Genomic DNA, 22,902 nt, shown 5'->3' on the forward strand with positions numbered 1-22,902 from the left:
CATATTTAGGTGTTGATCATTCTGATCATATAAAATTTTAGAAAGTCAATATTTTATCTCTTAAAAACATCTATCGATTCCTTTAGTATCACCTATAATTTCAAATAATGGCAAACATAGGGCCGGATTTTATAAACTATTGCGGCTTCCTGAATCCTGGCACTAAGAGGGGGCAGGGGGGCGAAGCGGAGGGGCGGGCCTGCGAAAGCCAGCAGCGATCGCACCACCGCGGTGTTATTGCTGCTGGCTTTCGCACCCAATAGTGCCATCATAAAAGGTGGTGCTATTGGGCGCGCTACTGGCAGCGATAAAGGTTCCTACCTTTTCGCCGCCAGCAATGTTTCTGCCGCGTCTGCCCTGGTGCCGCCCCGACTCCTCCTCTCCCGGTGCCGCCGCTGCCGTCCCAACTCTGCCCCTTTTCGCATGCGATATCAATAGAAAATGACTCCCATACTTAGCCATATAGTTATTAAAAGTTTTGTTGTCCTTATGCAATTTTGTTCATGTGATAGAAGCACCTTCAACTTCTTCTTCCAGGCTACACTTGCACATTTTTTTTTAAAGGCATATAAAAGCTCAAAGCACATAAATGATTCTTATTTAAACAAGGGAAGTCTATGACTTCAATTGTAATATCTGAGATGATTATACAAAATATACATGTTGTTTAGAATCCTTTTGATCTTTATCGTATGCAAAGTAATTTCTATGAGATGTCACTTTGTGAACATTAAAAAGGTAGAATTCATTGCATATCAGTTCTGTCAAATGAATCCATCCTCATCATCATCATCATCATCCTCATCATCATATCCTTCATCTTCATCATCATCTTCAGCTTCATCTTCATCATTCATCATATCATCATGATCATCATCATCATCATCATCATCTGACCATCCATGGAAATCTCCACTTGCAAAGTCTCCTGATGCTTCCAAATCAGTGTCTGAAAACAGAAACATACATTTAAATTTCTAGGTATTTTTTACATTTTATCTTTTACCATATATGTTTAAATACCTAGATTTGAACAAAACGATAATTCCAAGTTTGTATGAGAAGATACAACTGCACCAATTTGAAATTCCAAAAATTAGGATAGAGATACAATTTTATGAAGTTCTGCTTTCCTTCTTGCTATCTCACGCATTCTTATTCCACATGTTCCACTATAATGTTTGGCTCTACATAGCCTTTTTATCACTAGCAGTTTTTTTTTTTACTTCTCATTAACTTAGTCTGTACTAAGAAGTGGCATTGGAGATCTATTTGAACAGGGTTTTTGATTTATGGTGCTCAAAAATTTAAAAGAAATCACCAGAAGACATCATATATGTGATATTTGAAGGTAAACCAGACCCAGAAATGTTCAGATTCACAGAAATCCATTTTCTAGGTATTTACCTTCAGATAAGTTCAATACTAAAAAGATAATTTTCAAGTGTATGTCCATGATTAAAACAATGCTTGAAAAATAGCTGGTTATAAAATAATCAGCCTAATAAGCTGGTAAAGTCATACATGTAGGTCCTGTATAGATGTAAGTTTACCCAGACTGAGAGGAGGTGTTCCCAGAGATGGAGTTGAAAAGGAGTTTGAATTTACACATCTATTCTCGGATTTTTAAAAATATGCATGTTTCACAAAAACATTCTGCATACAAATTAGCATGTGTAATTATGTGCAGGTAGTTTTGGTGAACAAATACATGCATTTGCTATGAAATCTGGTATAACATACTTGTATTTGCCAACATATTTATGCAGGCTATTATAATACAAACTTACTTCTTAAAACCCTTAGATCAAAGGGGGTTAACATTCTATTTACATATTATTATCATTTCTCATTAAAACCTTGAGTAGAATGTTCTTAACCAAGTACTACATAATTAAAATATAAAGAGGGCTTGTCTCACAGCCATTTAAAATTGCCTTCTTTAGTTTAGTTGAAAATACACATTAACTTTTACCTTTCTACCTTTTACCGTTATAGTTTTAAGTTTCTACTTTTTACCTTTATAGTTTTGTTTCTTTCAGATATGAGTCTATGTTAATGGAAACAGTTCAACACATACCATTTTATTATGCATTCATAGCTAATGAGCTGATTTATGTACTAATGCAGCCCATTACATATTTTGCATTCATTTGGCACTGATGATCCTAGTCACTAAATGCCATGCTGTAAAAGTAACGATCATGCATCACTGGTAAACAAAGGTTTAGGTGGGCTCGGGTCACTGCCTCGGGCCCACCCATGACGGCAGCGCGCGAGCAAGAGAGGCAGCGATCGAAGCCGGGAAAGCTCAGCGGGGAATGGGGGGGGGGGGTGGGGCGAGCTAATGCGCTGGTATGGTGAGCCGACGGCGCCCTCAGATGATGTGAACGGCCCCATAAAGGGGCCGCAACTAGCCGAAAGCGCTCCTTTTCGGATCGCCGCCAAGTGGATTGTGGGACACTCTTACGTCCGATGGGCTGCAAAAAGAGCTTGTGCATGACCGTACGGAACTCACTTAGGTCTCGCGCCAAAAGGTTGGCGTATCGAATGGATGGGCAAGCCCGGAATGCTATGGGATCAATTATTGCCCTCCCTACAATAACTTAAAGAAGTCAGAGCACCACCCACCATCTTAATAATCCACTTAGGAGGCAATGACTTGCTTACTACCACAGGTCGACGCTTCATTCAGCGTGTCAAAAGTGACCTTACATCCATCTTCAATCTATTCCGGGGACAAGGGTCTGTTGGTCAGATATCATTCACAGACCAAGATGGAAACAGTCAAAGCTATGGGGACGAGGGAGGAAGAAAATTAACAGACAGATCGGAGTCTGGTTGCAAAACTTGGGAGGATTACAGATACGTCATCAGTGGGCTGACGACATGTCCCCAGGTCTATTCAGACCTGACCTGATCCATCTTTCAGATATCGGATATGACATTTTCAAGACAACCATACAAGACGCCATTGAGACCCTAACCCCATAAAAATGGCTGCAGCTTTGGATTAGTGGGGGACACGAGGCAAGGGTCCTTCCCTACCTCGTGTTTTGGCGGGTACCCGGGTCGGTGCAGGTGGATTACATGTGGTGCTGGTGTCATTACGCCATGGCGGGGTAGCCGTGAGTGCCGGGAGGTGGATGAGGCGAGGGCCCACTTGCTCGGGAACAAGGCGGGGGGCCCTTATCGTCTGGCTGCCTTGCTTGGTACACGCGGCGGGCAGCAGAAGAACTCCTCCCCTGCCGGCCCGGGTAATTTAAAAGTTATTTCGTTATGTTTAAATAAAAGCTGCGGCCAATTTTATACCAACAACTGAGTCCGTCTAGTCTATTAAAAAAGGTATATACCAAAAAGGGGCAATTGTGAAAACGTTTAATTGAATTACTCTTAATCCTACTGGAGATGAGCGACAAAAGAGCAAGTAGCAGCTGCTAATGTCATGTTTCCTTCAGGTTTTTTGGTGTTCCAAATAGAGTTTTTGATGCTGAGCACAGATATTACTTCAAAATGTGTACGTCACATAAGGTTTTTCAGAAACGGCAAATTTTGTGTTACAATAATTGTGAAATTTTAAAACATAATCTCGCGTACATATATTTTCTTGCTGGACAGTAGTTTTTATGATTTTTAAAATTCATGTCATATTTTTGACGGCCATAAGCAATGTAACATGTAACAGAGACTAACTTTTTAAAAAATACACCAAGAAACTCTGCCTGATCAAGCCAGAACTTGCTCGGGCAAGCCCCAGCTTGGCTGCAAGATTCCAACTTGTTTCCATGACGACACAGCTTTATATAAGCAGCAGCAATGAGTTGTCTCCTATGCAACATCTGTGTGAATGAACAAATGTATCACTAAAACTGTTGAGTTAAAGCTTGTGGATTTAATTTCATATACTTTATGAAATGTCGCACCAATGTCGTAATAGCCGTGACACGTTTTGTTATATCTGTGGTGAGTTTACTCTGAAAGCATAGAAAAGGAGTATGACTGCACTCATTAAGAAGGCATATGAGTTATACTTCGGGTGCAAAATTGGTGACCAGGACAGAGCATGGGCTCTTCATATATGTTGAGCATCTTGTGCCAGTAGTCTGTGAGCTTGGCTGAAAGGTGTGTGACCATCCATGCCATTTGCCATCCCAATGATATGGAGGGAACAGCTCCCCTATGAGGATAGGCTGAAGAGGTTAGGGCTGTTCAGCTTGGAGAAGAGATGTCTGAGGGGGGATATGATAGAGGTCTTTAAGATCATGAGAGGTCTTGAACAGGTAGATGTGAATCAGTTATTTACACTTTCGAATAATAGAAGGACTAGGGGGCATTCCATGAAGTTAGCAAGTAGCACATTTAAGACTAATCGGAGAAAATTCTTTTTCACTCAATGCATAATAAAGCTCTGGAATTTGTTGCCAGAGAATGTGGTTAGTGCAGTTAGTGTAGCTGGGTTCAAAAAAGGTTTGGATAAGTTCTTGGAGGAGTAGTCCATTAACGGCTATTAATCAAATTTACTTAGGGAATAGCCACTGCTATTAATTGCATCAGTGGCATGGGATCTTCTTAGTGTTTGGGTAATTGCCAGGTTCTTGTGGCCTGGTTTGGCCTCTGTTGGAAACAGGATGCTGGGCTTGATGGACCCTTGGTCTGACCCAGCATGGCAATTTCTTATGTTCTTATCATATAACTGACTGTTACTTCTGCATGGCAAATGTGTCAGGATACTCATCAAAGAACAGGAAGTTTATTGAGTACCATAAACTTGGATCGGCAATGAGACCAGTGCTGCATGACGACAGTCTTCCTGTTCCAAAATCACCAGAGGTGTGGACATTTGATGAAGAGGATGAGGAGGTAGGCGATGATGGCAAGCCATCGCAGATGAAAGCTGCGGCTGATCCTGACTTTGTGCCATCAACATCCAGCAATCCTCATTTAATATCTCAGTCAAAGCTGAATGATCTGGTCAGAGATTTGACTTTATTGAAGAGTCATGTGGAGCTGCTTGGGTCAAGGCTGCAAGGATGGAATCTTTTGTCATCTGATATGAAAATTTCAGTATTTCGCAACCATCATGAAGATTTGACAAAATATTTCAACCAAGTAGACAGTCTGACTTTTTGCTGTGTCATCAATGGATTGTTTTGTACTCTCGGATGTGACCATGACCCAACAGAATGGCAAATGTTTATTGATTCATCAATTTTAAGTTTGAAGGCTGTTTTGCTGCACAACGGCAATATCTACCCATCAATACCTGTCGGACATGCCGTTCATATGAAAGAAACATATGAGAACATGCAGCTACTGCTGAAACACATTGAGTACTTGAGGTACAACTGGAATTTGTGTGGTGATCTCAAGGTAGTTGCAATTCTACTGGGTCTGCAGCTTGGTTACGCCAAGTACTATTGCTTCCTTTGTAAGTGGGACTGTTGAGCGAGAGATTTGCATTACGTCAGAAAAGTCTGGCCTCTCCTCAAGAAGTTGGTTCCAGGGCAGAAGAATGTTGTGCACAACTCAAGTAAGATATTCTTCCACTTTTGCACATCAAACTTGGGCTGATGAAAAACTTTGTTAAGACAATGAACAAGCAAAGTCTAGAATGGGTAGATGTGAATCAGTTATTTACTCTTTCAGATAACAGAAAGCTTAGGGGACATTCCATGAAGTTAGCGTGTGGCACATTTAAAACTAATCAGAGAAAGTTCTTTTTCATTCAACACACAATTAAATTCTGGAATTTGTTGCCAGAAGATGTGGTTAGTGCAGTTAGTATATCTGTGTTTAAAAAAATGATTGGATAAGTTCTTGGTGGAGAAGTCCATTACCTGCTATTAATTAAGTTGAATTAGAAAATAGCTACTGCTATTACTAGCAATGGTGACATGGAATAGACTTGGTTTTTGGGTACTTGCCAGGTTCTTATGGCCTGGATTGGCCAATGTTGGAAACAGGATGCTGGGCTTGATGGACCCTTGGTCTGACCCAGTATGGCATGTTCTTATGTTCTTAAAGCCTTTGATTATTTGCGGCAAATGCTTCCATGTATAAGTGACGCCAAGATAAAAGAAGGTAATTTTGTTGACCCACAAATCCGAGCTGTGATGAAGGACAGCCACTTTGATGGTCTTCTGCAAGGTACAGAAAGTGTTGCATGGACAGCCTTCAAGAATTCGTATGTAACTTTCTAGGCAACTATAAGGCAGCAGACTATGTCGAACAGGTTGAAAATCTGCTTCAGGCATACAAATTGATGAAGTGCAACATGTCATTGAAGATACATTTTCTTCATTCCCACTTGGACTTCTTCCCACGCAACCTTGGCGCTGTGAGTGATGAACATGGTGAAAGGTTTCAAGACATTGTCAAAATGGAGAAACATTATCAAGGCAAGGAGAACCCCTCCATGCTGGGTGACTATTGTTGGACTCTCATCAGCGAAGCATCAGACAGTGATTACAAATGAAAATCTGTGGCAAAACATTTTTAGTTTTGTTTTCTGGTGCCAATATTGCCATTATAGCTTATGCCCTACAGACACATAACAATACTTAATGTATATCACACTTTTCTGGCAAATGGTATGTGATATAGATATAATAAATGCATATTTGTATTCCGCTTGTTAAAATCTACTTGTTTCACTGAAGGTTGTGGAGGAAACAAAATGTTCCCAGAAATTTGTTTACCAGTGAAATGGCATAATGCATGTTAACAGCACTTTTAATGCACATTAAGGTGATTGTGAATGTAGTGGAGTCACCCTGTTTTTCTTCTTGTTCAATGTGCAGGATCAGACTAGAGGCCTAGTTCCCCTTAAATCAAAGAGGTTGAGAGCTCTGTGGAAGGGATCCTGCTGGGGCAGGGAGAGGCCTGAGGGAGGGACCAGCTGGGGAGCATAAGATTGCTAGCCCAGTTAGGTTCAGGAGGCCCCTACATCTCCAAGAGAGGCAGCTCCTGTAAATCTATGCTGACTCAAAGCCCTTGGAGTGGGAAGTATACTGCAAAGGTAGGCAGTCTTTCTATTGTAGTGAAGTGCTGCAACTTGAATAAAGTTTTATCTGCATAAGAAAAGGCTGGAGTCTGTGTGGCTTTGTGCCTCCAGCCTGGGAAACACCACTTGGCTTCCCACAGCAAACATCAGTGCAGCTTAATAGTATATCAGCCTTTGTGATTTAAATTACGAGTCTATGTGCTATTGCTTTGCAGGCAATTTTTGCATGTATAAATTGAAAGTGCAAATTCTGAAGGTACTTTGTATCTAGTCTTATCTCCTACCACCTTGATGTCCGGAACTGATCTATTGGCAACTTTTTTTTTTAAAGTACATCAGGGCAGGTGGGAGTAGGATCATGAGCTGTGGTGGGATCTCCTTTTATATTTATATCAGGACAGGTGGGAATAGAACCAGAGCTGCTGTGGGATCTTTCTTTACTTTTTACAGTGGGGCAAATAGGAGAAAGGATTACCAGGTTGGTTCTAAAAATGAGAGAACATAGTATCATGGCCTGTAGATGTGAGCCCTGGAACTGCTTGCGGAGTTGACACTACTTGGATTGCATAAACAAAGCAGGCAGCAGCTGAGATGGGGGTGAGGTGAAGGCAAAGTCCAGGATCATTTTTAGGTTAGGACCAGTGACACAAAGGGAAGAAAAGATTAGGTCCAAGGTTGAGGCAGGCAGCATACAAGCAGAATCTAATGAACAAGTGAAGATCTGGACAGGTGGCAATCAGGCAAGATCAATGTCTGTGCCAGGTCAGCAGCAAAAAGGGAATCAAAGGAGCTTGTGAGAATTGGGAACAGGTGGGGCTGGGGCTGGAGGCAAGGCAGGGACTGGAAGCAATGCAGGAATCCAGGAACAAACTCATCAACAAGATGCTGGGAAAACCTGTTTCAGAGGCAGTGCAGGAAAGGACTGGGGAAATCTTATGCGGCAGAGCTGCTGACATCATCGGTGTGCTGCAAAGATTCTCACCATAGTGTAGAGAGGAAGTGGAGCCATCAAGGGACCGCCCAGACAGGAGCAGGAACATAGCATTGCCATCTTAGGGTGGAGGTAAAGGGCGCCAGCTGCGGCTTGGGTTCCATGGCCTACGGACAATACACTTATCCAACTAACGTTAAGTGTAATACCATTTTTCAAAACAGGGTGAGTGACCTAATTCTATGGCTGCACAGGTAAAGGAATATTTTTTGCTGAAAATTCCACTAAATCAGGGTTGGGGGGAGAGAGCAAGATGGCCACATTAAGATGGACATGAAGAGTTTCTGTGCCTAACTCAGTTTCCTTTTTTGAAAAACAAGAGCAAGACAGACCCTTATGGATATAGTGAGCTATGGTGGAGATACATCACACGGCAATTATTGGTTGCCGCATATAGTGAGATACATTGGAGAAATTCTCTGCACTATTTATTGTGAGTGATGATTTATCCAAAATAGCACTGTGATACAATATTAATTTTGTTCATTGACCAGATACACCTCAATGATAAATATGCAATATTAGAAGTTATTGACTCTTGAAAGGCCCCTGACGCAGCCATTGTGCGAAACTCTGCCAGAGTTGAGCTTTCATAACCACTGCAATATTGTGCCAATAAAAAATCTCCAACCTAAGGCGATGGGTCTGTCTTGCTCTTGTTTTGCCTTCTGGCTTTGACAGACCGTCTTCCAGTTTGTTTCTTGGGACCGAAGTTTCCTTTTCTGGACTTTCACATTTATGGCTCCTAATAGTAAGAGGAAGGTGAGGATTTTCCCTGCTGAACCATCTCACCTTGTTGACCAGCAGTTAATAACTTCCTTTATGTCCCAGGCTCCTGATTCTTCAGGTGGTGAGATCCACATTGCGAGTCTCAGTGGAGGAGCACTTATATTGCTAGGAGAGATTTCCTTCAGCCCCAACCATCAATATTTCCCACCTGTGGTGAAACACTATCATTCCCAGAAGGTTGCAGAGGTGAAGGACGATGATGTTCAACTAGCGCTTGTGTGGGTGGGGGCAATGGAGATTTTGGCATCTAGTCTTCCATCTCTTCAGTCTGCTGATGTGACTCCCCCTGGATGAAGGCCACTCTGCTGCAGATGTATTTGTCTTCATTGATTCCACTGAAGCTGGTATCAGCCTTGGACTTGCAGATGAACAATCTGTGGTAGAATTCCCTAAGTTGTTGGCTAAACTTGCAGTGGTCACGCTCGAGTCTTTGTGGGAACTTATCACAAGGTTTGGGCAAGTGTTGATTGCTTCAGAAATTACATTGGAATCTCTTACCTCTAAATTGGAAGCCACGATTTCCTGACATGATTCACAATTACTAGAGCATGAATATAAGTTTCTTGTTCTCAAACAGGAGATTGAGAAAATTCATGGTGTTCATGCTACCATGATCCAAGAATGGAGTACTCTCTCTTGAAGGGTTGAGGTACTGGAAAATGCCTCAAGGCACCTTAATCTCCATATCTTGAATTTCCCTAAAATTATGGGGAAACTTCCTCTGGTGACTCTGGTGACAGTTCCTCCTATTATTAAGGCATTTTTTCCTTCATCATCCCTCCGCTCAAATGTCCAACTAAATCATGATGCTCCTAATTCTCTTGTTATGATCAATTTCACAGAATTCTTGGAAATATCTGGGTCTGAGCTAACTGAATATGCTACCTTACTTGCTTCCTTTGCAACTGATTCAGATTAAAGTAAAGTTATGTCCTTATATTCAGGAGTTTAAAGGCAAATATCTTTGGCCAAGTAGTAAGAATTTCCTGGATCTATCGAGGATCACTCAAAAGAGGAGAAGAGGATTTCTTGCTCTTAGACAGGACACTTTGGCTTTTGGAGCTTCCTGTATTTTGCATTACCCTTGTAAATGTTTTGTCAAGTACAGAGAGGTTGTTTTCCTGAACAACTTACGTCCTTTATAGATGCTAGAAGGGTACTAACAATTTTTATAGCTCCCAATTTGAACCAGCAGGCTTCCCAATAAGGTCTTTCTTGTATATTTGTATTTTCTTATATTCTGCTCTTTTCTCTCCTTCTTCCAAAGTTTCCTTGCTGTTTTGAAGAATAGGGTAGTAATATTTGGAAATTAAGTAAATTAGCTTGTTGTTTATTTCATTTTTTCCTTTTACTTCCTGTTCGTATTTTGATGCAAAGTTTTTGTGTTTTGTTATGGTGAAATAAAATAAAGTTAAAAATACATTCCCTAAATTTAGGTGCCAATTTTTAAAAATAAAATGTAACTGCATGTATATAAAAATTTTGTAAACTGAATTTCTGGCATTAAGGGGGTAATTTTCTGATGAGCGCTCCTCTTCCTTGGGACATGAGGCAAGCAAGAAGACATGCTGTGAGTGGAAACGTTTATACTGGTATGCATGCCTAAATTGCATGTACTTGTGTGCATACAGGGGATTGTATACTTGAAAAGAATTGCACAAATACAAAATTAAAATTGCTTATATACACATATTTGTTATTACTAGCATAAATATGTGTACCTTACACATGCATATTTTATTGACCTGTATTTTTGGATAACAGATGGATCTATCTGCTCTGGGATTTTAGGATCTCGTCCACTATTTCTTCATAAAGTTCTCAATGTGAGTAAACCCTGGATTGGACCTACATGTCCCAGATGCCATGGAGCCTTCTGCTCTGTCACCACCACAAGGTCTGGTTTTCAAGTTAGGATAACATGGAATGTATGCCTTAATATAAGTCTTTATTCCCTGTGAACTAGTATTTCACACCATCTGGAAATTGACCTTCTGTTTGGCTGAATGAATCTAATTGTCTTTTCATCTATGACCTGGGGCTTATTGTTATGGTTCTGCTAGGGAGTTAGCATTCTGTTAGGAATCTGCTCCTGTGGTAGGAGGAGTTAGCGATCTTATTATGAGCGAGCTCCTCTGGAGGGAGGAGCTAGCAATCTGTTATGGTTATACTCCTATGAAGGGGAAGAGTTAGCAAGCTGTTATAATCTATTCCTGAGGAAGGAGAAGTTAGTAAACTGATATGCTCAGCACCTGTAGAGGGAGCAGTAACAAACTGTAATGAATCTGTTGCTGAAGACTCCTGGTAGAGAAGGAGTAGCCATCTGTTACCAGCGGAGTGCTTAGAGAGGACACTCAGCTGTAGAGGAATGTAGATAGGTGAATCCTTGGGCCGATGGCAGATGACTGCGCCCCCAGGAGGATATCCTGAGAGGGACCACCGGCTAGGCTTGAGTACGGAGACAGACACAGATAATTCTTTTATTAGACAAGTTAGTAGAACCACCAGAGGTAGCAGTAGTGAGCTGATATACCCGGCAGGGCTAGAGTCCCTCAGGCACTGGAACAGCGATCCCAGGGTTGCTGAGCTGTAGAGAAACTATAGATAGTGAGTAGACAGGGTATGCTGTGTTCATAGCCAGAACTGGATGACAGATCTCACATAAGGTCCTTAGAAAGCTCAGAAGCTGGAAAGGGTTAGGCCCTCGAGGAGCGAGTACCTGGTTCCAGGGAAAGATCTGAGAGAGCGATGGTAACTCACAATTGTCTGTATCTCTAATAGCTTCCAGGTAGTAGAGAATCTTCAGAGTGTTCAGGAACATGGGCCCTCGAGGAGCGAGTACTGGTTCCTATCGGCAATCTGAAATAGAGAAAAGAGAGCGAGGCCCCCGAGGAGCAGGTACCCCTGGTAAGTCTGAGGAGGCAGAGTAGCTTGGACGAATCCTTGCTAACTCACTTCATTAGCAAATACTGAGACCTTTTATATTGGAAGAGGATGGCGTCAGTTCAGGGGGATGCCCCTGAGGTTCGCGCCCTTGCTGGTACATTATTCGGCGTGTGTGCGCGCGTGCCCTATGTCATCAGGGACAAGGTGGATCCACAGTGTCGTACCGCTCTGGGGACGCCGGAGGGAGACGGCAAGAAGACACCGCGGTGCAAACCGTCCATCAGGCCTGGAGGGAGTCGCCACAGTGGTAAGGAGGGCGTAGTGAGGGCATCGAGCAGCGACAGACGCAACACTTATAATATACCCTGAATAGATATTCTTTACTCAGTCATTTCTTCTAGCCTTCGAATCCTTTCTATTATGAAATAAATGTGAATGTGAAATTGCTGGTAAAAAATACACTTCAAACCAAGCTCCAGGTTCTAGATCTGCTCTGATTATAGCCTTATATGTATTCAATATTTTAGTCCATACTGTTTACCTGTGGTGGAAGTGGATGAGAGGGCCAATTAATTTAATCACCAAGGATAGACTGATTGTTCTCAGCTGGGGCCTTTGGTCTTTGTGTTCTCTAAAAACAGTGGATACTGGAAGTACTATACAACAAAAGGAAAGCAGTCTTCGAGTGGACAGAGTTCACTTTGAGAGGAGTTTATGGATAAGTCTCAGAAGGGCTTGGTAGAGGGGAAGCTGCTGAAAAACATCATGGCCGTACCTGTAATGATATCCATTTCATCCATGGAGAGTGCTGGCCATAAATCAGACAGCAGATTTAAGGCTAAATCTGCTTTTGTTACATCAGAAGTCTATGGGACATGCAGGTAACTTTAAGCCTCAGTCTGCTTCACGTTAATGCAGTTCCCAGCCATTTGTATCACACATAAGAACATAAGAAATTGTCATGCTGGGTCAGACCAAGGGTCTATCAAGCCCAGCATCCTGTTTCCAACAGAGGCCAAACCAGGTCACAAGAACCTGGCAATTACCCAAACACTATATTTTAAAGTGTAAGGATTCTGAAAATGCCACCTCATGTATGCTCCTAATAACTCTGTGCTGTGATTTTATTTAAGGGGATATCTCAAATACTAGAAACATTATACACATAACCTCTGCTTGTATCTTGGCTGCATTAAAATCTGGTGCCCTTAGGGGAGGTGATTGGTCCCTGTAGTGTTGGATTACTGGTTTTCATTATGATAGAGTCTACAAAATCATGAAAGGACTTGAACGGGTAAATATGAATCAGTTTTTTACTCTAACGGATAATACAAGAACTAGGGGGCAATCCATGAAATTAGAAAGTAGCTCATTTAAAACAAATCAAAGAAAATTATTTTTCACTCAATGCATAAGTAAGCTCTGCAATTCAATGCCAGAAGATGTGGTTATGGCAATTAGTGTAGCTGGGTTTAAAAAAGGTTTGGATAAGTTCCATAAACTGCTATTAATCAATAAGGATTAGTAGCCTGGTATCTATTCATTTACAAGTAAATTTTCAAAGGGCTAGGCACAAAGGTTTTGGGGTGTACGTACGGGACCAGGTCTTGTGCTTGCCACGCACATTTTACAATGGGCCCAGCCACATGCGTAAACCCCAGTACATGCAGAACTGCCAGGTTTGGGGCAGGTCAGGACAGCACCATTAGCCACTGTCCCAGGAAAGAGCCTAACCTTAATGCCTGCACCCTAGATAGGTATTTATATCTCTATGGGAGGCCCACCTAGTAACTCGAGGTGAGGTTTAGGTATTAGTGTAGGGGTTAGGGGCCACTTTGACATTCAAAGTGAGACATACGAACAGAACAGTGCTCTCTTGTGAAGATTTGATGACCCTCGGAGTGAGGAAACTCTCTCTCTCTCTCATAGTAAACATGGTCCCCCAATGGTTGTATGTAGGAAATATGAAAAAGTTATCACCCTTTGCGGTAATTTAGCTCTTTGCATAGGTATTAGCGCAATTTGCGTTAAAACATGCCCCTTTTTCTATCGCAGGCGATATTTAGTGCATTTTGACAAATCCAGGCACAAGTGACCCTCCCATGCATATCTTTACATCACCCCCACCCCAATACCCCTAGATCACCCCTAGTGACCCCCATTCATATCCTTACCTGAACCCTCCACCACACTCCTAGAGCTACCTTAGTGATTCCCAGCACATTCTTACTACCCATATTCTGCTTACTCCACATGGGTATGAAGGTCTGTAGTAATATATTGTGTGCACCATGCACCAGGCCTGCTTGTTGTGCACAGGTTGCGGTATACACAGAGATTGGGAACAGGTCCTGCTCATGTTCCAACATCAGGGATGTCAGGTGAGCAACATCCCTGGTGGTGAAGTTCGGCTGGCATGCAGATGTCGACATTGCTGGAATAACACACTCCTGAAGAACCAAAAGTTGTGGGTTGTGGATGCATGTTACTGGATGGTATGCACAAATTTGCAAGTAATTAACAATTGCATGTAAATGTATACAAAAGTCCACCTGCAACAACCTGGGAACATTTTGACCACATCACAGCATCTGATATTATTGAGATTATCAGTAACCTTAAATCATCATCTAATCCCCTTAACCCATGCCATACTATACAATTTAAACTGATTAAACTTGATATTTTTCTGTTCATTACTAAGTTAATTAATTCATCACCACAACAATGTTTTTCTAATTATGGACCAGACTGAGGCTTGTGTCGACCCTGACCTACTAAAACAAGCCTCAGTCTGGCCCATAATTAGAAAAACATTCAGCGATCTTACTCTCATCTCCAATTACCACCCAATCTCCTCACTATCTTTCATGGCCAAAGGCTTAGAAACTGCAGTTCTGCACCAACTCTGCAACTTAATTGACTCTAATAATATCATTAACCAATTTCAATTTACGTTCATGAAGCATCACAGCACTGAATTGCTGCTGCTCTCCAGCTTTGACATGGTGAGATAGGGTTTTGATCAAGGGTCTACATTCTAGGGATGTGAATCGTTTTAGGACGATTAAAATTATCGTCCGATAATTTTAATATCGTCTTAAACCGTTATGGAACACAATACAATAGAGATTCTAACGATTTATCGTTATAAATCGTTAGAATCGTGAGCCGGCACATTAAAACCCCCTAAAAACCCCCCCCCGACCCTTTAAATTAAATCCCCCACCCTCCCGAACCCCCCCCAAATGAGTTAAATAACCTGCGGGTCCAGCAGCAGTCCGGAACGGCAGCGGTCCGGAACGGGCTCCTGCTCCTCAATCTTGTTGTCTTCAGCCGGCGCCATTTTCCAAAATGGCGGCGAAAAATGGCGGCGGCCATAGACGAACACGATTGGACGGCAGGAGGTCCTTCCGGACCCCCGCTGGACTTTTGGCAAGTCTCGTGGGGGTCAGGAGACCCCCACAAGCTGGCCAAAAGTTCCTGGAGGTCCAGCGGGGGTCAGGGAGCGATTTCCCGCCGCAAATCGTTTTCGTACGGAAAATGGCGCCGGCAGGAGATCGACTGCAGGAGGTCATTCAGCGAGGCGCCGGAACCCACGCTGAACGACCTCCTGCAGTCGATCTCCTGCCGGCGCCATTTTCCGTACGGAAACGATTTGCGGCGGGAAATCGCTCCCTGACCCCCGCTGGACCTCCAGGAACTTTTGGCCAGCTTGTGGGGGGCCTCCTGACCCCCACGAGACTTGCCAAAAGTCCAGCGGGGGTCCGGAAGGACCTCCTGCCGTCCAATCGTGTTCGTCTATGGCCGCCGCCATTTTTCGCCGCCATTTTGGAAAATGGCGCCGGCTGAAGACAACAAGATTGAGGAGCAGGAGCCCGTTCCGGACCGCTGCCGTTCCGGACCGCCGCTGGACCCGCAGGTTATTTAAGTCATTTGGGGGGGGGTTCGGGAGGGTGGGGGATTTAATTTAAAGGGTCGGGGGTGGGTTTTAGGGGGTTTTAATGTGCCGGTTTTTTCGATTTTTCGATTTTTCACGATTTTTCACGATATTTTACCCCCCCAAACGGCAACAATACGATTCCCTCCCCCTCCCAGCCGAAATTGATCGTTAAGACGATCGAGGACACGATTCACATCCCTACTACATTCCTTCTTTGTCTCCTTTACATCTCATCACATTTGACACTGTCAATCACTCCATCCTACTTTCAAGATTGCGCACTATTGGGATAACTGGTTCTTTCTGGTTTGGTTCTCTTCATTCCTCAATAACAGGGCCCAACAAGTCCAAATTGACTCTTTTACCTCCTCTGTGGCACTGATAAGCTCTCAGGTACCCTAAGGGTCCACTCTCTTTGCTGCCTTATTTAACATTTCCCTAACTCCATTATGCTGTTCCCTCACTGACCTTGGAGTTCACTATAAAATTTATGCTGATGATATTCAATTCTTCTATCCTCTGAAAGAAACATGGGACCTTATAGAATCTCTCATTACCCACTCAGTTATAACCATCCAAAAATGGCTCCAAAGCAATAAATTAGCCCTCAACGTCTCTAAAATGGAAATCATTATTCTATTATGTTACCCTGTCAATAGCACACCTAACAACTTCTTTTTTGATTCCCATTCCATCACCATCTCCCAAAGTGTATGCAATCGGGGTGTCACAATCGACCCCTCTCTCTCTATGCACAACCAAATAAGAGCTATAACTAACTCCTCCTTCTACAAACTGGGGTAGATTTTAAAAGAGTTACGTGCATAAGTTATGTGCATAACCCTTTAAAACCCCCCCTGAGCACGCCGAGCCTATTTTGCATAGGCTTGGCGTATCGGGGGGGCATGTCGGGGGGGCATGTTGGGGAGCGGTGTGACATTCGGGGTGTTCTGGAGGGCATGGTTCCAGCCCGGGGGCGTTTTGGGGGCATAATTTTCATGATAAAGGTAGGGGGGGCTGCAGATAGGGCTGGGGGGGTGGGTTAGGTAGGGGAAGGGAGGGGAAGGTGGGGGGAGGCTGAAGGAAAGTTCCCTCCGATGCCGCTCCGATTTCGGAGCGGCCTCGGAGGTAACGGGCAGCGTGCGCAGGGCTCGGTGCGCGCCGACCCCGGATTTTATAAGATTTGCGCGGTTACCTTGACAGTGTGACCTCCCTTGTGCTCATATGTTGCTTCCCTCTTTTCTGAAGAATTATGTAATATCCTACCCCCCCCCCCTGTTCTTTTGATTGTGTATGTTCAAATTGTACCCCACTCTGAATGTAGGAAGGGTGGGAAATAAATGTTTTTAAATAAATAAATAAATAAATAAATAAATAAATAAATATAGGTCAAGGGTGGATGTTGTGGATGCTTTGGTCTTGCATCAGTACTTGATTTCGGTTTTGAGGGTGAAAGGTTCTATTTTCAAAGCAATTTCAGACTACTGTTGCAATCATCTGATCATAAAGAAGCTTTAATATTTCCATGTATGTTTTTTGGGCATCACAATCTGGTCAGCACATTCTAGAAGGCTTCAAACATCGATGGCATCAAAACTGGTGAGGCCAAAGAAAGCCTTGTATAGATCCTGGTATTGCACCTAACCTTTTCCTGAGATTCGATGGGCTACAGAAACTATGCCAATAACTTAAAAGAATAATCTAAACCCACATTGAGATTTCCGCAGGATGTTTTCAGTAAGGTGGTTGAAGAGGATTTAGGTAAGACTTGTCCTTGTGCTTGAGAGGAGAGCAGTACCTCAAATACTGATGTGTCTTCTTTCTTGAAGGTAGTGATAAAATTGGTGTTCATATCTTTTAGTATCTCTTCTTTATTACAAATTTGAGGAAAGATATTATGAAGTTTCAGCAAAATGTGGGAGATGAAAACAAAACTTATAAACTGTACTAGCCACATTGTTACATTTTATATAATAAATGATTACAAACCAGTTAAGCTAATGAGGACATAATTATTTTACAAGAAATATCAGTCCTGAAATAGGAAGCATTCATTTTCTTACCACAATCTGTAGCACTGTTTTTTCTGGACCCCGTCACTTCATTTCCATATCTATCAACACACCAGCATTGCCCTGCACTTCCATGGCACTGAGTTGGTTTATAATAGCCATTCTCATCACATACTGGGATATAATATCCTGGATATGTACATAAATCAAAACTGTTATTCCTTCCTTTCAACAAGTTTTAGATAGATGTTATTTCTCTTTGAAGAGTAACTAAAGTAAAATCTGAAATCCACATCTTTAAACTAAGCTTTTTCAATGCTATTCCCGTTCCTCCTCTCTCTCTGGAGAATAGGTATGTTGTAAGAATCACCTATTAAATAACAAAAAGGTATACTGATAGCTTACACTTCCAAAATGCCTGTGTTCAAAGCTACACTGGAAGCACCCATGCTACTGTGATCCTAGTCCGGGAATGGGGCCAATATTAAGGTACTGGGCAGGTAGGAGGGCTTGAAGGGAGGAGAAGGTGGATTCATAGGGTAAAGACCATAATTATTTTTTGTTATTCCCTGGAGAGAGAGGAGGAATGTTGGGGAGGGTCGGCATCATTATTAGGGATCATTTGTGTTGGAGAGGTTGGGAGGGGTGCTCTGGCATCAGGGGGTTAAATTATTAATGGGGGAGGGGGAGGGAATCAGGCCAGGAGGCCGATAAAGTTTGGTGTTTTATGTTTAACCAAAGGAGTGCCACTTAACTGAATATCTTTTAAATGTATCCAATTAAGTGACAGGTTATCCGGCCACACAAGGCACGACAACTTTAGACCTAACCGAACATATTCAATATCTGACTGGTTTGGTTTAAAGTTTTCTGGCTACATGTGGCTGGATAATTTTAGGAAATGATAGTAAGTGTGACGTTTATCTCACTGAGTATCTGGGAGAAATTATCTATCTAACTTTAGCTGAATAACTTGTTCGCTCATAAGCTTACTAAATATGGACATGTAAGAGGATAACTTTCAAAACTATTCATGGTAGAGCATTTCTGCTCATAAGTGGAAGCAAGGAGATTTATTTTTATATTTTATAAACTATGCAACTGGCTGCTACATAGTTTATAAAATGTGGTAAAGTTCATCTTTAAAAGTACACGCATATGCGTCAGTATATGCTAATATTTGCAATGCTTTGAAAGCATATACTTTCTCTACTTATTTTATAAACAAGTGTGTATATTTTATGTGCAAACTTTACGCATATAAAAATTTGCATATATGCACTTAAGTAGCTTCTTCTCATGTATTCCATATTTTAAAAAAGTAAAAAATGTGCATATATTTTCACTTTTACATGTACTATATGTGCAAAGTAAAGGGGACGTATAGGAGTGTTACTGTTACAGGGTAGGGCCAACACTCACATACATTAATTTAAAAGACTTTTGCACATACATTTGCCTGGTTATTGGCATATTTTTACACCTTATTATTATTTGACTTGTTATATTAAACATATTTATTGTGCAGTAGTGATTGCATAGGAGGACTAGGTGAACTGGGGGACTTCAGGATGAAGAACCAGGAAGGCATTAATGACCTAAAGAAGCACTGGACAAAATTGTGGCTAATTGGTAAACTAGTCAATTTCATTTACATGCATATGTTTTAAAACTGGCCGACTTATGTATATAAATCAGAATTTATGTAAGTTCTACTATACTTTTACATGTAAAATATATGGGGCAGATTTTTAAAAAGTACGCTGGATTTTATAAGATACGCGCGTAGCCACGCGTATCTTATAAAATCTGGGGTCGGCGCACGCAAGGGGGTGCACATTTGTGCAATCTGCTCGCGCCGATCCCAGCACGGCCTGCCTGTTCCCTCCGAGGCCGCTCCGATTTCGGAGCGGCCTCGGAGGGAACTTTTCTTCGCCCTCCCCCCACCTTCCCCTCCCTTCCCCTACCTAACCCACCCCCCCGGCCCTATCTAAACCCCCCCCTAACTTTGTTTGCGTCGGCCGGGGGCTGGTCCGGAGGCCTCAACCACGCCCCCGGGCCGGCGCCACGCCCCCGGGCCCGCCCCCTAAACGCCACAGCACACCCCCGAAACGCTGCGTCGTTTCGGGAACACCCCCGGACACGCCCCCTCCCTCCCCTTTTCGAAAGACCCGGGGCTTACGCGCATCCTGGGGCTTTATGCGCGCCAGCGGCCTATGCAAAATAGGCGCGCCGGCGCGCGCGGGCCTTTTAAAATCCACCCCTATGTGTATATATTTTTAGAATAGAAAAAAATGCACATTCAATACATTGATATACATTATGTGGCTTTAATACGTTGCATGTATTCACATATAAGCCTATATATATACTTATATTGCGGGGTAGAGATATGCATATTTTATAAAGCACACATATATGATACACATGGGGTATAATATACTTGCATATATATCTGCATGTGTACATGTATATATGCTACTATGTGCATTTGTTTGAAAGTTATCCTCCCTATATATATGCAGACTTTTGAATGATGCTACTCTTTGTATTGCACTATACAGGTTGTTTTGAATACATAGGTAGGCTTTATTGTTACCAATGTCTGAGAGAGATTTATATACCTCTAATTGCATTTATTAGAAAATGTAATTGTTCTTAAGGTGGGACAGGTTATGTATTGTTGATGTATAGCTTGTTTCTTTTATGTATTTTGCCTATGTTGATTTTATGTTGTGATAGTTTGTATTTTGGGGTAGATTTTCAAACCGCGCGATTTGGCCTACTTTTGCTGGCGCATCAGGTGCAAGCAAAAGTACGCTGGATTTTAGTAGATACGCGCGGAGCCGCGCGTATCCGCTAAAATCCGGGATCGGCACGCGCAAGGCTATGGATTCTGTATAGCCGGCGCGCGCCGAGCCGCGCAGCTACCTCCGTTCCCTCCGAGGCGGCCTCGGAGGGAACTTTCTTTTGCCCTCCCCTCACCTTCCCCTCCCTTCCCCTACCTAACTCACCCGCCCGGCCCTGTCTAAACCCCATCCTTACCTTTGTCGGGGGATTTACGCCTCCCGGAGGGAGGCGTAAATCCCCGCGCGCCAGCGGGCCGCTAGCGCGCCGGGACGCGACCTGGGGGCGGGTACGGAGGGCGCGGCCACGCCCCCGTACCCGCCCCGGGCCGTAACCATGCCCCCGTACCCGCCCCCAAAACGCTGCCGACACGCCCCCTAAACGCCGTGACGACCGGGCCCGCCCCCGACACGCCCCCGACACGCCCCCCTCAGAGAACCCCGGGACTTACGCGAGTCTCGGGGCTCTGCGCGCGCCGGTAGGCCTATGTAAAATAGGCTCACCGGCGCGCAGGGCCCTGCTCGCCTAAATCCGCCCGGATTTGGGCGGATTTAGGCAAGCAGGGCTCTTAAAATCCGCCCCTTTATGTTTATGTTTTAAAAATTTAAGTATGTTCTTTTATACATCACTTAGCACTTTTTTCAGTATGTGATTTATATATCTTTAATAAAGATAAGGATACATGCTTATATATAAGCAAAAGTTGGTATATTTTAAAATATTTGTGCAAACTTGAAAATGCATTTACTGATACCTCTGCTAGTTCATCCAGTCCATCTCCAGGTCACTGAGACCCTCCTAGTACAAAACCCTGAACTCTGTGGGGCAGATTTTCAAAGGGATACGCACCTAACGTACGAGTGAAACCCCGAAACCTGCTCCTGCGTGCGCCGAGCGTATTTTGCATAGGCTCGGCGATGCGCGCAAGCCCCGGTACGTGTGTATGTCCCGGGGCTTTGAAAAAGGGGTGGGGCAGGGGCAGGACTAAGGCCTCCGGCACAGCGGCTGTGCCAGGAGATGGCGCGCCGACAGCCGGCCGGCATGCGCAAGTTACACCTGCCAGAGGCAGGCGTAACTAATAAAATAAAGGTATGGGGGGATTTAGGTAGGGCTGGGGGGTGGGTTAGATAGGGGAAGAGAGGGGAAGGTGGGGGGGGAGCGGAAGGAAAGTTCCCTCCAAGGCCGCTCCGATTTTGGAGCAGCCTCGGTGGGAACGGGGAAAGCCATCGGGGCTCCCCTAGGGCTCGATGCGCACAAGGTGCACAAGTGTGCACCAACTTGTGCGCGCTGACCCCGGATTTTATAACATGTGTGCGGCTGCGCACGCATGTTATAAAATTGGGTGTACATTTGTTCATGCCGGGTAGCGCGCACAAATGTACCCCGTGCGCAGTTTATAAAATCTGCCCCTATGAGTTTACCTAGACCTCCCACCCAACAGTAGTAGACAAGTCTTACATCAATTGCAGTTAATTACCAGGCATAAAATTGCACAAATAAGTTACCTAATGTATTAGCATAATTCTCTTACAAAAAAGCAACTTCTATGCATACTTATTGGCTTTGCCCCCAAACACTCTAGACTAGCTCCTTTTATCACAGATACATAATTGTATGAATTTGAAAATATACACATATTTTGATGTTTGTAAAACAGCGTATACTGAAATGGAAGCCACTTATGTGCACATTTGCAAATTTTCCAGTCATAAACCTTATGAATATTTACTCATAAGATTTGTTGTCAAATACGAAGAAAATATTATATTATTGTCCAAAATTATTTCTTTGCTTTACTTAAATTTATAATAACAGAATTTTAAATTTAAACTTTCTGTTGATGCTTTAACTCAACAATGCCCTTTCTTTTTTCTTTAATAGCTTTAAAATTGCACATTCTATTAAGGTGATAAAATAGATGTGATATTTTCTGCATGTGAAGTAGTAAAAGGTACATTTCATAGTTTTTACAAACTTCATAAATTTTGCCAGAAGAATTTTGCGCAGCCCATCTCAGTTATTGATTTTATGTTGCTGCTTCTTTGAGGTTATTTATGTAAGCAATAAAGCCTTCAAAAGAATGATCTACAACCCACCTAAGAGTTTCTTTCCTCCTTGCTGCTTCTGGATGATACTGAGCTCTGTCTGGCAGGGTGGGTCTGAAATGGTATTAAAATGTTATTTATAAAGCTGATCAGAGGTTTAAATGAAAAAAATAAAAAAAGGAAAACTTTCCCAGGCTTGTCAAATGTGCTTTTCCTAATGTTTAGTCTCAAGGAAACCATACACATTAAGATCGGGCCTGATCTTTAAATTTTGAACTTGACTATAACATTGTTTAAAACAAACCGACTATTGCAGCAAGCAATCCCTGAAACAACTAAATAGAAATGTTTCTTAGGTTATTTTTCATGAGACATTAAAAGCTGAT

At 42.8% G+C, this 22,902-nt stretch overlaps 1 protein-coding gene across 1 annotated transcript in view; it reads right to left on the bottom strand.

Annotated features, from left to right (window-relative positions):
• Window positions 1-370: 370 nt before the first annotated feature.
• The window catches only part of LOC115092799 (testican-3-like), a 64,079-nt gene continuing 41,547 nt past the window's right edge, over window positions 371-22,902 (bottom strand). Inside the window, exons 4-6 of the mRNA XM_029604123.1 lie at window positions 22,568-22,630; window positions 17,676-17,813; window positions 371-949 (exon numbers count right to left, since the gene is read on the bottom strand). Coding sequence (XP_029459983.1) covers window positions 765-949; window positions 17,676-17,813; window positions 22,568-22,630 — 386 coding nt within the window. The 3' untranslated portion in view covers window positions 371-764. The remainder of the gene's footprint in view (window positions 950-17,675; window positions 17,814-22,567; window positions 22,631-22,902) is intronic.

The sequence above is a fragment of the Rhinatrema bivittatum genome, chromosome 1 (genome assembly GCF_901001135.1).
Source record: "Rhinatrema bivittatum chromosome 1, aRhiBiv1.1, whole genome shotgun sequence".
Lineage (NCBI taxonomy): Eukaryota > Metazoa > Chordata > Amphibia > Gymnophiona > Rhinatrematidae > Rhinatrema > Rhinatrema bivittatum.